This window comes from Acinonyx jubatus, chromosome B3 (genome assembly GCF_027475565.1).
Source record: "Acinonyx jubatus isolate Ajub_Pintada_27869175 chromosome B3, VMU_Ajub_asm_v1.0, whole genome shotgun sequence".
NCBI classification, from domain to species: Eukaryota; Metazoa; Chordata; class Mammalia; order Carnivora; family Felidae; genus Acinonyx; species Acinonyx jubatus.
The window spans coordinates 141,419,281-141,434,875 of NC_069386.1; the positions used below are offsets into that span (position 1 = coordinate 141,419,281).

At 44.2% G+C, this 15,595-nt stretch overlaps 1 protein-coding gene across 16 annotated transcripts in view; it reads left to right on the forward strand.

Annotated features, from left to right (window-relative positions):
- Nucleotides 1–95: 95 nt before the first annotated feature.
- The window catches only part of WDR20 (WD repeat domain 20), a 64,503-nt gene continuing 49,003 nt past the window's right edge, over nucleotides 96–15,595 (forward strand). For 8 of the 16 annotated variants that reach the window (XR_008299719.1, XR_008299721.1, XR_008299722.1 and 5 more), the window contains exon 1: nucleotides 100–406. Coding sequence is in view for 11 of the 16 variants with exons in the window: in XM_027066657.2 (XP_026922458.1) it covers nucleotides 158–406 (249 nt within the window). In the remaining 5 variants the exon portion in view is untranslated. Of the gene's footprint in view, nucleotides 407–3,924; nucleotides 4,083–15,595 lie in introns of all 16 variants that reach the window. The other 8 variants (XM_027066646.2, XM_027066648.2, XM_027066656.2 and 5 more) reach the window with 5 other exon arrangements.

A 15,595-nucleotide genomic window follows, 5' to 3' on the forward strand; every position in this document is an offset into this window, starting at 1 on the left:
CTGCCCCTCGGCCGGCCTCCGCGGGGCCGGCTCGCGGGTGGGAGGGGCCAGGAGGAAGAGGCGGGGGAGGGGGGGGTAAAGAGCGAGAGCCCAGCACGGCGCCTGCGCGGTGGGCGTGATCCGGGCACTTAGGGCAGGATGAACGCTGCTTTCCAAGATGGCGACGGAGGGAGGAGGGAAGGAGATGAACGAGATTAAGACCCAATTCACCACTCGGGAAGGTCTGTACAAGCTGCTGCCGCACTCGGAGTACAGCCGGCCCAACCGGGTGCCCTTCAACTCGCAGGGATCCAACCCCGTCCGCGTCTCCTTCGTAAACCTCAACGACCAGTCTGGCAACGGCGACCGCCTCTGCTTCAATGTGGGCCGGGAGCTCTACTTCTATATCTACAAGGGGGTCCGCAAGGTACCGACCCGGGCGTCACCGGGGCCCGCCAGGGGCGTGGGCGGAGGCCAGGAGCAGGGCGGTGACAGCGGGGCCCAGGGTGACCGATAGGGGTGGCGGTCGCTCTTACTTTTGAGTGGGCCGGTAACTCCACTGGGGTGCTCCTGAGGAAGGGGGATTCACGAATAAGGAAGGTGGTGTTTCAGAGGGGTGGGGGCGGCGGAAAGGGGCCGTGGGGCACGGGGTTCCGTCTGGGAGGCCCCAGAAGGGGACAGTTGCTTTCTCTCTGGCAGGGTCCGTCAGGCTCTGACACTGCCAGGGAGCGGGCCTGCGAGTCCCCGGAAGAGGTGGGGTGGCCGTCTTGTCTGCTTAGGCTGCCTCGCCTCCCGGGAGTTGTGTGTCTCGCTCTGGGCTAGAGAATGGGGGCGCGGGGCGGCTGGGGAAGGTCAGGAAAGCGGAATCCGGGCGGCAGCGGAGGGCTTGAGACTAGGTCGGAAAGGACCTGCTCGGCACTAAGGGCTACTCCACCTGCTACCGACCGCACTGACACTTCCTAGGAGCCTCTGCTGGTGTTAAGACTCTTTCCGAAAACATCAGAAGGAGGACGGCTGTCACTTTCTCCGCCGGGGCGCCTTCTCCCGAGAGATTGTTAAAGAGGGTCATCTTGGCCCTTATGGTATGGGAAGGACTGAGTACTACAGTTGGGAGGTCGAAATGATGTTTTCATGAACCAGGCTGGTTCATGGGTGTTCTGTGTGAGCGTGCCCAGATTGTTCTTGTCCAGCAAGTCAGACTATGCCCCAAAGAGGGAGGGATATGCCTTAAAAGCTACTTTACAAGAATCAGTTTTTTTCTTGACGGGCGACTTCACATTAATTTTGTGAAGCATGTAATCATCCTTTAAAAAGATCTCTTCAAAAGGAGCAACTTTATTAGAGCCTTTCCTTTATTGGCTGTGTTCTCACTGAGAACTGCTTACCTTTGAGATTTATGGTCTTTGACTTGACTTTTGGGAGAATAAGGACACTGATGCGTCCCACAGCACGTAGGCATGGATAAAGGTGATAACAGATTAATTTTTAAGTGGTTAGTGTGAAAGCAAATCGTACACACTGAAGAGTGGACGTTCTCTAAGATGTAATGTATCCAGAAGCAGTAAGTTTGCTTGGTTTCTCAAGACCTAGGGAAAGGAGGGTGGTGTCCTGTTGTAGCAAGTTTTCTCATTTGGCCAGGGTGCATCTTTTCGGTTAACGTTTGTGATGGGTTCTACTGTGTTTGAGGTTTGGTATTACCGCAGGTAAATCGCTTGACTTCATTTTTTCTCTTTTGGAATTGAGAAAGCGTCAAGTAGTTAGTAGTCTAGGAGCTAAACTTTTAGGCTTGCTCTCAACTTTTTTGCTGACTTGTTGGGTGACCTTGGATGAGTTCTTTAACTTCTATCCGCACCTCTTTAAAAAGAGAACATGGCAGTACTCACATTGTAATTTATACTATAACTGTAGTGAACTTTAAAGCCTGAAACCCTCAGCAGGTGTAAAATATAGTTAAAAAAAGCATTAAGAGTAATGTCAGGGGCACCTGGGTGGCTCAGTTGGTTGAGTGTCTGACTTGAGCTCAGGTCATGATCTCATGGTTCATGAGTTTGAGCTGCACATCGGGCCAGAGCCTGCTTGGAATTCTCTCTCTTCCTCTCTGGCCTGCCCCTGTGTGCTCGCGCGCTCTCTGTCTCTCTCTCTCTCTGAGTAAATAAATAATAAATGTTTTTGGTTTGGTTTTTTTTTTAAAGTAACTGTCAAATGGGAAGCTGCTATCTTGACATTGATACTAGGACTGAAAGGATCAACTTTTTCTGTGGAAATAAGTTTAGAATTTTAAGTTACTAAAATTCATGTAAAATTTTAAAAATGCTTAACCGCTGAATTTACCAGCAATTACTAGTGTCAATGTTACCTTTTTTTTTTCTTTTTCTTTGAAGTGTATTATTTCTGAAGCATTCTGGTGGCAAACCTTATCTGGATCTGGTGGCTGTGGTTTGCATCATCAGAACAGCTCTCTTGCTTGAAAGCATCATAGTTGTGTTCTCTTAGCTGGATGCTATTCGATGAAGGTTAAAACTAGGAGAGCTTTCCAAGGTGTAATTTTTAAAAAAATGTTTTTTATGTTTATTTATTTTTGGGGGAGAGAGAGACAGAGCATGAGCAGGGGAGGAGCAGAGAGAGAGGGAGACACAGAATCTGAAACAGGCTCCAGGCTCTGAGCTGTCAGCACAGAGCCTGACATGGGGCTTGAACTCACCATGAGATCATGACCTGAGCTGAAGTCGGACACTTCACCAACTGAACCCCCCGGGTGCCCCAAGGTTTAATTTTTTTTTTTTAGTGTTTGTTTATTTTTGATAGAGCACGCAAATGGAGGAGGGACAGAGAGAGAGAGGCAGACACAGAATCTGAAGCAGGCTGTAGGCTCCAAGCTGTCAGCACAGAGCCGACACGGGGCTCGAACTCACAAACCACCAGATCATGACCTGAGCTGAAGTTAGACCCTTAACCGACTAAGCCACCCGGGCGCCCCTAGGAGAGCTTTTCAAAACGACACCCCAAAATTATTTTAAATAAGACAAATCTTAAACGTGTAGATTTGCCTCTAGCTGCATAATTTATGTGAGCTCTATGACTTTTTGTGAAATTTAATTTTCATGCAGTAACATAGCATTATATGGTGGACATTTCCATTCTCTTCTAGTCATCATGATTTTCTAAAACTGTTTTCCATGAATGCGTTTGCATTTACTTACTGTTATTTCTGAGTGTGTGATTGTTTTTGAGATTGTCTTTTCTGATTTTTTAAATTAAAAAAATTTTTTTATATTGAGAGAGCATGCGGTGCATGTGCAAGGGGGGGCGGGAAGAGAGAGAGAGGGAAGGGGGGGAGAGAGAGAGAATATCTTAAGCAGACTCCATGCTTGGTCCCTTGAGGGACTTGTTCCCACAACTCTGGGATCACGACCTGAACAGAAATCAAGAGTCGGATGCTCAACCGACTGAGCCACCCAGGCATCCCTGTCTTTTCTGATTTTAAAATAGAGCAGATAATTTCCTACTCAGATAGGAGTTATAACTCTGTTGTTACAGTTGGTCATTTTGACTGTTTTTATTCATTTTTTTTAAATTGGGGCGTACAAAGTTTTACAACAATTAGTCGGATCATTCGGAAGGTCTAATTTGGAAACATACATTCGGCTTAAATCTGCATGTGAAATAAGTGGAAAATAGGTCTTTGAATACTTAAATCACAAGCTGTGTGCTGCCATTCCTAAAAGGAAGTATGGGGTTGTGGGGGGAATGGAGTGGATGACGAGGTCATCTCAAATCTGAACTGAGGAGTGTATTCTTGGCCCTTTAAATAGATTTACAGGTCAGTTTGTAGAGCTAAACGGGACCTTCAGCTTTTGCAGTCTCACCCTCTCTGAGGAAGCCAAGGCTAGAGAGGGAGTGCAAACCTGTGTTACAGTTTTGTTTTTTTTTCTTTCTCATGGTCAGGAAGATGAAGCATAGCTGAATCTAAAGAACTGTCGTAGTGAGAAGGGACCGATCAAGCTTTTTGATCACGCGGATGCCATGGCCTCCGAGCACTGCAAGATCTACCCCAGCATTTTGCCATGTATTATCTCTTCGAATCTTGATAGCAATCCCGTGAGGTACAAGAAAGCGTCTTCTTTTTGCAGTTGAAGTTTGCAGTGGAGTTCTTGTGTACGGAGATGTAGTTTTGTGAAGTTATTTTGCTTAACTGAAGATAATATGAGCACTGATTTAATCCTGACGCTAATCATCTCAACAAAGATTTGAGGGACTACTATGATGATAATTATTCTAGATGGGGGATCTGCAGTAGAGCAAGACCCTGCCCCTCTCCAAAGAATTGTCAACTACTGGCCTTTACACCTTTTTATTGAGTGCTGGCCTTCCCTTTTTTTCTTTTCTTTTTTTTAAGAGGTGGTTTTATAAAGATGCCGAAGGTAGCTGGGCTTATTGGACCAACCCTTTCATTTTATGAGATCCAATTTTACATAAATATGAATGGCAACCATTCAGATCTCAGGTTAGACATCACTTCCACAGCATATCCTGCTTTGAATTCCCAGGCTGGATCAGTTTTCCTTATTACATGTTCTCATAACATCCTGAACTTTGCCTTTCTAGCACTTTTCTCAATTTGTAATTCTCTGGGTTATAATCTGTCTCTCTATAAACAAAGCTCTCTCAGAAGAGAGATCTTGTCTTTTCTGCTTTCACTGTTTTCCTAGTGCCCAGCACGGTGTCCACCATAAAGTAGGCTCTAACTATTTATTTGTTGAGTGAATGACTGAATAAAATATCTATGTCCATCTGTGCCATACTTTAAAAAAGATTTTTACAAGCTAAAAAGCCTATTTAATTTTGGGCTCCCAAATGGGTATTTTTAGTGGCTGACATCTTTTTTTTTCTTTTTTTTTTTTAAGCTTATGTATTTATTTTGAGAGAGAGAGAATGAGCAAGGAAGGTACAGAGAGAGACAGAGAGGGTGGGGGGGGGGCGCTGGAGGAGGGGGAATCCCCAGTAGGCTCCACACTCAACGCAGAGCCCAACGTGGGGCTCAATCTCACGACCATGAGATTATGACCTGAACCGATATCAAGAATAGACGCTTAACTGACTAAGCCACCCAGGCGCCTCGTGGCTCACAGTTTAAAAAAGACATTCAAAATTATTGTTAGTAGGTAACAAATTTAGCTTTCTTACAACTGGGAAATTGTGTAGCAAGAGACCATGAAGTAATGGAAAGTAACCAAATGACACAGATTACTTTTGATCTACTTCTGTCAAACCACATTACCTAACAAATCTACGTACTAACAGACAACTTGTAAAAACTATACTCAGAACTACTTAACATTCAAATCAAAGAGACTTACTTTTCCCCTCCTATCTTAAGATTCCAGGCCACAAATGTGCTGCCCAGAAGTGTTACTGAAGCAATCCCTACAATGGGGGGGGGGGGGGGGGGGGAGGGGGGGGAGGGGAAGGGGAAGGGGGGAAGAGTAGAATTGGATGGCTTTCAAGGTCTTTTCAACTCTGAAGGTTGTAGGAGTCTGTGTTCAATAGTTTTTTAATTAAAATAAATGCATCTTTTTATTGGGAAGATGTCTTCATGTCTTGGAATCATTGTCTACTTCTTTAATGAGAATTGAGGAGTGTGGGGTGTGTTGTGAAAGCAAGTTGAACACGTTGTGATTCTAGGTGTTTATGCTAGAAAAGTACTCACTGTGTTGATGTGAAGCTTTGGCCAGAAGAGTCATTTAATAACAGCTAGAATATTTTCAGAGCGAGAGTTGTCCAGGAGTGCAATGGGTTGGCTTGGGAGAGAATGAGCATTCTGTGTGGGAGATAGTCTGTCTCTTTCTCAAAGACTGTAGGAGCACCTGTTGGTGACTGAGGGATTCATGCTCTGTGTGGGAGGGTGAGCTAGAAGCCTTTTAAAGTTTTTTTCCACAGACTAGTTTTAGATACTGGACTGCTCCAGAGAAGGTCATGTTCACACCCTTCCCTCCATTTGTAATTTTCACATCCCTCTGCTCTCTCCATTTCTAGTTTAGAAAGAGGCTTAGGAGACCAAAGCTTTTTATATCAAATTTACTTTGAGAAGTGTTGCCCTTAATTTAGTGGGGCACATGTGAAATTGGAAACCGTAGTTTTTTTTCCCATCAAGGGCTACTTAATGTCTTCTGAAATATTGATACTTATTTGACTATCAAATCTTATATACTGAAGGGAAGCATCTTAATTTGTCTCTTAGAACAGGCTAGAGAAACTTTCATATGATTCTTTGGTTCTGTTGACCTTGAAGAAGAGGATGATGATGAGATTTTTGAAAGACAGAATGGGTGGATATGACCGATGGTAAGCAGCTCTCAGAATGTGTCCTAGAGACCCATGAGATAGTCATGAGTGTCATTGTTTTAGTAAATAGTTGTGGGGCACGCTTAGCAGATAGGAGGTGCTCCTCTAGATGCTGGGTTTAGACGAAGTCTCTGCCCTTAAGAAACTTGTCACCTATGTTTATTATCATTGAATTAATCTAGTGACTTCATTTATTTAAGTATTTATTGTGCTTTGGTAGAAAACTTGAGCAAGAATCAAAACAGTGGATTTTGTCACTGACTAGTTTGGCTATATGCCTAAGAACCTTGTTTTAAAAATAAATGTGAAGATTTTTGTAATCTGATATCTTAGAGAACAATTTTATTTATATTTCAGTGAGATTAGTTTGTGAAGAAATATGAAATGTGGCCCTATTTGGTTATGTAGGAATAAACTTCAAAAGCAGAAATAACTTCAGTTGGTAGACATTCTCTGTTTTAATTTTCAGGAGATTTTATTTTTATTTGTTTATTTAAATGTTTACTTTCAAGAGAGAGAAAGAGAGCTAGCAGGGGAGGGGCAGAGAGAGAGGGAGACACAGAATCTGAAGCAGGCTCCAGGCTCCAAGCTGTCAGCACAGAGCCTGGAGGGGCTTAACCCCACCAGCTAGCTATGAGATCATGACCTGAGCCGAAGTCTGACGCTTAAGCGACTAAGCCACCCATGTGCCCCCCCCCTTTTAAATTTATTTTTTTAATTATTTTTTTTAATGTTTTTTACTTTTGAAGGAGAGAGAGACAGAGCATGAGTGGGGGAGGAACAGAGAGAGAGGGAGAGAGAGAGGGAGACACAGAATCCAAAGCAGGCTTCAGGCTCTGAGCTGTCAGCACAGAGTCCAATACAGAGCTTGAACCCACGAACCCTGTAAGATCATGACCTGAGCTGAAGTTGAACACTTAACCAACTGAGCCCCCCAGGCACCCCAATTTTCAGGACATTTTGTTTATTTATCATTAATTACTATCTTTTTAATGTTTATTTTTATTTTTGAGAGAGAGCACGCGTGAGCGAGCCAGAGTGGGGGAGGGGCAGAGAGAGGGAGACAGAATCCCAAGCAAGGCTCCAGGCTCTGAGCTGTCAGCACAGAGCCCAACATGGGGCTCAAACTCACAAATTGGGAGATCATGACCTAAGCCAAAGTCGATTGCTTAACTGACTGAGCCATCCAGGCACCCCAGGACATTTTAAATTGTCAGTGACGAGTTACCTTATTCTCTGAAAATTTGGCATCTTTGTGTTGTTGTTGTTTTTTTTTAAGATTTATTTATTTATTATTTTTTAAAGTTTATTTCTTTTGAGAGAGAGAGAGCCGGGGAGGAGCAGAGAGAGAGGGAGAGAGAGAGAATCCCAAGCAGGCTCTGTACTGTCAATGCAGAGCCTGAGATCATGACTTGAGCCAAAATCAGGGGTTGGATTGAGCCACATAGGTGCCCCGGCGTCTGTTTTTTTATAATACAGTGCAAGGTGTGTCTGGCTTTGGAAAAAATCCTCATTAATCAAGAGTTTATTGCAGACCTGTTATGTACAAGGTACTGGTGTCTGTTGCGGGTGTTGTGAAGGTGAAGGAAGACACTTCTGTCTGTGAGTGAGGAGCTTGTCTCTTTGTGCTGATAATTGGATTACAAAGTAGAAGGCTGTGCTGTGCACATGGTGTGAGCAATGCAAAGACCAAGTGGAGTTCGGGAGTAAAGGTGAGGTAGAGAAGTGTTTCTCTGCCTAGATGGAGAAGAATATTGGGTTGGATTTCAAACAGATGATTTGCCCTGAAGTGCACATAGATCGCATTTTTGTAAATTTTAAAACTTGCATCTTCGTAGTTGTAACTTCAGAAATGCTTCAACTTCATTTCTGATTGAGGTTGAGCTGGCGATCGCTCTTACCTTTTAGCATGTTTCTCAACTTCACAGCTCCTCTGCCAATTGGTAATTTGTAAATTGAGCCCTGTTTTGCATTCTCTTTTGTAATATGGATTTTTAAAAAGTAGGGTATATTGTACTAAAAACATGCCAAGTCAATCTCTGCTATGTTTTTATTGTGTAGCAGTAGGAAAATGTAGATCTTACAAGAAAGAGGCAAGATTTTGTAAGAAAGAAGCAGCCTAAGAAAGAAGCAAGATTAGGAAGGAACTTACAAGGTTTTTGTGTTTTACAAGTAAGAATAGGAATGTTTTCGCGTCTTCTCAAGCAGCCACATTGCAGATGAGCTCTGTGGCCTGGCTCAGTCTTTCCTTTGGTTGGTGCAGTCCGGCCTCACTGCTGCACTGCCCGTGTTTCCCTGCTACAGCAGAACTGGTACAGGTGCTCCTTCTCTTTACTTACTTTGATCTTCATTTCAGAGGCGCTGTCTTAATGTCTCATTTAACAAATATTTGAGTGGTTTTGTGTGAAAAGCAGTACACTAGACTATGGGAAATCAAAGAAGTAGGAGACATGATCCCTGACCTTGAGAGGATTATCGTCCGACCAAGGAGATAAGATACACACTCATTCATTCTATCAAGATTTGAGTGGTTGCTCTGTGTTGTTGAGACTGAACCTCTGCCATCAAGGAGCTCACAGTCCAGTGGAATAGAAAATGACTTACTCATCCAGCTAACATGTATCGGACCTGTAGACCCAAAGACAAGTAAGACGTAGTCCTTGGCCTCAAGTGCCTACCATCCAGTGGTGAGATGGGCGAGTAAGTAGTGGTGAGACGTGCACACTATTCACTTATTAGTGCTGCCTAATCGGAGTAGAATTTAGGGGATGTATCAACCTAGATGGGCAAAAACTGTAACCGATTTCGAATGTGTCCTTCCAGTTGTGGATTTAGTCAGCAAATCACAGAGGCAATGTAACAGACTTGTGACTTTATCACCAGTGAAAATCACAGGTGTTTGCGTATCACATTATGGTTGTTGCAGGTGGATAGATGTCACAGTCATCACTACCTCAAAGTTACAGTGGTTAGTGGATCTGCACTAGAGCTTGTTACAATGTGACCTGAAGAAACTTTTATATAACTAACTGTTTAAAAAAAATTTTTTTAACGTTTATTTATTTTTGAGACAGACAGAGCATGAATGGGGGAGGGTCAGAGAGAGGGAGACACAGAATCTGAAACAGGCTCCAGGCTCTGAGGCTCTGAGCAGTCAGCACAGAGCCCGACGCAGGGCTCGAACCCACGGACAGTGAGATCATGACCTGAGCCGAAGTCGGCCGTTTAACCGACTGAGCCACCCAGGCGCCCCTATAACTAACTGTTTTAATAATTGATCTCTTTTGTAATCTTTCGTATTTAAAAACATCATTGTGAGAGGAGTCCATAGCACAGAAAGCTTAAGCACCCTGGTTCTGATAAGTCTCAATTTACCTTTTCTTCTGTGTCATGTGTGATGGAATGTAAGCGTGACCGGTCTCTCCTGTCCTGTTAAGTAACACTTCTAGCTGTGTGAAGAGGCGTCTGTGGTACTTGGGGTGGCTTTTCACTCAGCAGTTGATTATCTAGGATTCTAAGTTGGCCATGTCTTGTGTTGTTTTTCTTTCTCTTCTGGATCATTCCTTTACTCTTGGTGCCCTAACTAGAGGGAGGAATACAAGAAGTACTTACAAGATTGAGTCTTGTAAGAGTGTTTCATTGGTTCAGATCATAGATGATTATGATACAGTGTTACAATGTGATATTTGTCTTAGTTGCAGTAGAAAGGGAGAGGCTTTAACAAGGTGATGTTTGAACTGAGTTCTGGGGGCACCTGGGTGGCTCAGTCTATGAAGTGTCCAACTTCAGCTTAGGTCATGATCTCTCAGCTTGTTCGTTCAAGCCCCACATCAGGTTCTGTGCTGATAGCTCATAGCCTGGAGCCTGCTTCGGTTTCTGTGTGTCCCTGTCTTTCTGCCCCATCTCCCCCCGCTGCCATAAATAAACATAAAAAAAAAAAGCTTTATGAACTGAATTCTGATAGGTGGGTGGGGTGAAGGGAGAATGGATTCTAAACCAAGGCGACTAGAGACTCAAGGCCTGAGGATGTGGCATGACTCCTTGAAGAGTCACTGTGAGGGTTGAGGCTTTAGCAAGACCTGATTAGAGGACAAGATTATCTTCTTTCTTTTTTTTTTTAAATTTTTTTAACGTTTTTATTTATTTTTGAGACAGAGACAGAGCATGAGCAGGGGAGGGGCAGAGAGAGAGGGAGACACAGAATCTGAAGCAGGCTCCAGGCTCCGAGCTGTCAGCACAGAGCCCGACGTGGGGATCGAACTCACGGACTGTGACATCATGACCTGAGCCGAAGTCGGACGCTCAACTGACTGAGCCACCCAGGCACCCCAATTATTTTCTTTCTTGACGATCATCCAAATGTTGGCTATATCCTAGCTTCTGGAACTCTTAGTATGATTTTTAAAATGATTTTTTTTAACGTGTATTCTTTCTTTTGGTACTACTTCTGAGGTAACGTACTACATTAGCATCTGGTCCTCCTGTGGGACTCCTAGCACACTGTCCTTTCGGAACTCGGGTCATCGGATTGTATCAACCCCATCCCTCGTTGGACCCTCATCACTTCCCATCATATCTCAGAGATTTTGGCTCCTGCTACACTGCCACTCTCTCCAGCAGACTCCTACCTTAAATGCTGTGGCTAGTCACTATAACCCCCTCGCACTCACTGTCCGTTCTAACCCGGACTCAATCAACGCCGACAGCAAAAGGGAAGAAAAGGCCTTTTCTGGCCCCCGCCCACTTGGTACCTGTCCTTTGCCTCCGGGAGCTACTGCCCCAATTTCTCAACTACTTCTTAAAGCCAAGCTCCTCTAGTTGGCAGCTTGGACAGCCTCAGAATGTGGTGCACAGACCAGCACCATCCGCGTCATCACCTGGGAGCCTCTGGGAAGTACAGAATTAGGCCTCATGCCAGAGTTACTGAACCAAACTCTGCATTCCTAGAGGGTCTCCGGGTAGTTCGTGTGCTCACTGAAGTTGGAGAGACATTGGCGTTTACTGGCTTCCTTTAGTTCTCAGATTATCGTACCTTCCTGCCATCTATTTCAAGTGTATAATTCAGTGATTTTTAGTGAATCTACCAAGCTGCACAACGGTTACCACAGTCCAGTTTTAGAACATGAGGGATTGTTTTTAAATTTAATTTTGTGTAAGTTTCAGTTAATGCTAGATGAATAGATTCTAAAGATCTGCTCTACAGCAGGGCCTATGGTTAACAACATGGTATTGTGCCCTGCAGAATTTAAGAGGGTAGATCTAATGTTAAGTGTTCTTACCACAAAAACAAAAACGAAGGGACATGAGGAAACTTTGGGAGGTGTTGGGCGTGTCTGTTACCTTGGTTATGGTGATGGTATCATGGGTGTGTGCATCTGTCTAAACTCAAACTGTATATATTTGATATGTGCAATTCCTTGTATGTTAATTATACTTCAATAAATCTATTAGAAAAAATTTAATTTTATGTTTTAATTACGGAAGACTTTTATGTGCTTCCAACATCAAAACTGTACAACAGTTTCTGTTCAGAGATGCTTAGCTTCCATTTCTGTTCTCCCTGCAAAGCTCTCTCCCTCTGCCTATAATCATTGTATTTGTTTTTGACTCATCCTTCTGTTGCTGTAAGAATAAGATGACATTTGAGGAGAGAAGAAATTGAGGGAGCACACTATGGTATTTTGTGTCTCAGTTTTTTCCACTTAATTATATATATATTGGAGAGCTTACCATATTTGTAAATAGAGGGCTTCTTCACTCTTTTTTTATAATTGCTTTTTATTCTGTGCTATGGATACATATCACTATCTTTTTTAAATTATTGTTATTACAAATAACATGCAGTAAATAACTTTGCATGTATATTATTTTGCACGTAGGCAGGTATATTAACAGGATGTATTTCCAGAGGAGGTACTGCTGGGGCAGAGGGTTGATACCTACATATTAAAGTTTTTTTTTAATGTTTATTATTTATTTTTGAGAGAGACAGAGGGCAAGAGGGGAGGGTTAGAGAGGGAGACACAGAATCCGAAGCAGGTTCCAGGCTCCGGACTGTTAGCACAGAGCCTAGTGCGGGGCTCAAACTCAGGAACCTTGAGATCATGACCTGAGCCAAAGTCGGATGCTTTGTGCACCGACTGAGCCACCCAGGTGCCCCCTTATGCAATTTTGACATGTATCATCAAATCACCGTCCCCAGGGAGGGGTTGTATCATTTTGTACTCCCACATGAGAATACCTGTTTTACCACAGCCTCACCAACAGGGCATGTTGTCGAACTTGCATTTGATCTGATAGGGGAGAAATTTGTATTGTTTTTGTTTTTCCCATGTGATGAGAGTGCTTGAGCATCTTTCTATATATTAAGAATTGAATGTATTTCTTTTTCTACAGACTGTCTCATATCCCTTGCTCATGTTTCTGTTTGGTTGTTGGGTATCTTAAGTTTTTAAAAAAGGAGTTCTTTATGTATATTAGGGAGATTAGCCCTTTGTGATACGAATTACAGATGTTTTTTCTTTCATTTGTCATCGGTCTTGTAACTTTGCTTAGGGGTGAGTGTGTGTGTATTTGTTTTTACCTTGAATAATTTTCATCCTTTTTGTGGCTAAATTTGTAAATTTTTCAAGTAAATTTTTATAGATAAACTAGTTGTCCTCCAAAGTTTGAAGATGAGGGAAGAGATTTACATTTTAATATTTGAGAATTCGGTTTAACAAAGACTTTTGTAGGAGCAAGAGATAAACATGGAAATGTGCTGTAACAGGAGCTGGTGGATGGTGATTTGCTGGTAGTTTTTGTGACTTAATATACTTCAAATATGTTAGGTATGATTTGGTTTACGAGTAACAGGAAACCCAGCTCCAACAAGGTGTTTCGACTTTAAAGGGGATGCATTGGCTTATGTTGAAAATTCTAGGGGTGAGGTGGGCTTCAGGTACCAGCTCAGTTTGGCTGAGACTCTCTTGGTTCTGCTTTCCACTTTGTGTCCGCCTGGCCTAAGTGCCAAAACGGTGGTAGAGGTCCAGGCTTCACATTTATTTCTGTAACACATGGTCCAGAACGAGAGCCAGTATCCAGGATGAGAGTGAACAGGTCTTCTAGTCATTTTCTCAGGAGAGTGAGAAAGATTGTTTCGTTGAGGCCGCTGGCAAACCTCCTCTTTGACCTTTTGCCCCAGACTGGATTACCAGCCCATTCCCATGGCCAGGGAGGTATGTACCGAGTGACTTCCGGCAAGGAGATTGGATTCTCTCATACCCTGATTTTCCTGGAGCCCACTCTGGAGCTGTGAGTAGATAGCAGACAGGAGAATAGATCTACACATAGGTACTGGGTAGGCAACCAAGAGGTGCAAACTACACTGAGCGTCTCACACCGGCTCAGCTGTCAGGGACCCAGATGTAACAGATTTTTCCTTGAGCTCCTGGTGAGATGCAGGAACGCAATGGGGAAGGCAACGCACTGCAGTTGGAGGATGGCCGGGCTGCGTTGTACTCCTGCGCAGTTGAGAAACCTCCTTCCTAGGGGCAGCCAGGGGGCTCAGTCGTTAAGCATCCGCCTTGATTTCTGCTCAAGTCATGATCTCACGGTTCGTGGGTTCGAGCCCTGCATCAGGCTCTGTACTGAGAGCATGAAGCCTGCTTGGGATTCTCTCCCTCTCTCTACCCCCCCCTCCCCCAAAATAAATAAACATTTAAAAAAAAAAAAAAGAAACCTCTCTTTCCTTTGCTCTTGCTGTTTGACTGCTATGAATGCCCTTCCACTTTTTCATACAATTTGGAATTTTTTGTTTGAATCTCTGTCTCCCCCACTGGATTGTGCAATCTTGAGGGCAGAAGCCATTTTATTCACCCATATCCATCACAGAGCCTGTACATAATAGACACATTGTGTCGATTTTAAATGAACGAATTCGTTGAGATTGTAGTCCTCTGAGGATTTATTTGAGTAAATGAGATGATCTTTTAAAATCCCTGTCACAAGCCAAATATGGTCGCTGTTAGTTACCAAAGCTCGCAGAGGCCGGATTGCCGACTCCTTTTGCTTTTGTTGAGAGGCTCCTTAGAAATTAGTCCCAACCTCGAATCTTGTGCTGTTCCTCTGGGCTTTTCCAAGAGGAGGCTGTGGCTAGAGCTTTGATCATCTGGAGCTAGCTTTGTTTGGAAGCCGCATCTTCCTTGTGCTCGTGTCCCAAGCAGAATTGCTCATGCTGTCCCTTGCAGTCCCTTTTCCTTCTTCCCACGTAATCATGGGAAACTGTACAACTCCTGACACCGTGCTTTTCTTTCCTCCGGATCTTGGAGCAGGTGTGCGTGTGCTAGCAGGACCGAGGTCGGGATTAGCTCAGCTTGCTCCGAAAGTGGGGCGCAGGTAGAGCCGGAAAGGCAGACTCCTGACTGCTGCACGGTCCATTTGCCACTCCTGGTGTCCCTCCGAAGGCTCTGCCCTTTAGACTCTTCTGCTTTTCTCCTTCTTCCTCGTGGCCGTCTCTGCTCGTTGAAGTCTTTAGTCCCTGCCTCCCAGCCTTCCTTCCCACTCCGGTCCTGGCGTCCTCTGGGGAGGTTTTGTGTCCGCTGCACAGCGCCTGGGGCACCTTGGCTTCCTCATCCACCCCCAGCCACCTCCTCTAGTCCACCTGGGGCACGGACTTCCATAGTGGTGCCCCAGGTCTTAGTGGGGGCTGAATGGGCTTCAGCCCTAAGTTACTAGTTCAGTTAGAAACATTGTCCTGCTCCAGTGTGACCTTGGCTCCCGCTTTATTATTTTTTTTATTTTTATTTTTTTTACTATTTCTTTTAAAGAAAGTTCTTAAAAAGTTTATTTATTTAGAGAGTGCATGAGTATGAGTGGGGGAGGGGCAGAGAGAGAGAGAGAGAGAGAGAGAGAGAATATCCCAAACAGGCTTCGTGCTGTCGGCACAGAGCCCGATGGGGGGGGGGGAGGGGGAAACTCAATCCCACAAACAGTGAGATCATGACCTGAGCCAAAATCAAGTCAGACACCCAACCAACTGAGCCACCCAGGTGCCCTGTCTTTCTCCCTTTTTGACCCACGCCTCTCTGGCCATTCTCTACTTCATCCCCTTTGCCAGTTTTTTCTTCCCCACCTACCTCACCTTGAACTGGGCCCTGTTCGCTTTTCCTTGCTCTCTCCTGTTCTAAGTCTCTCTGTTTTCTAAAATTGTTTATGCCTTTTCTCCCCCTTCCCCAAAGGAAAACGTGCTTACTGCAGTAAATTAGTCCAGTGAGTGTTCCCTTGAAAGCATGGA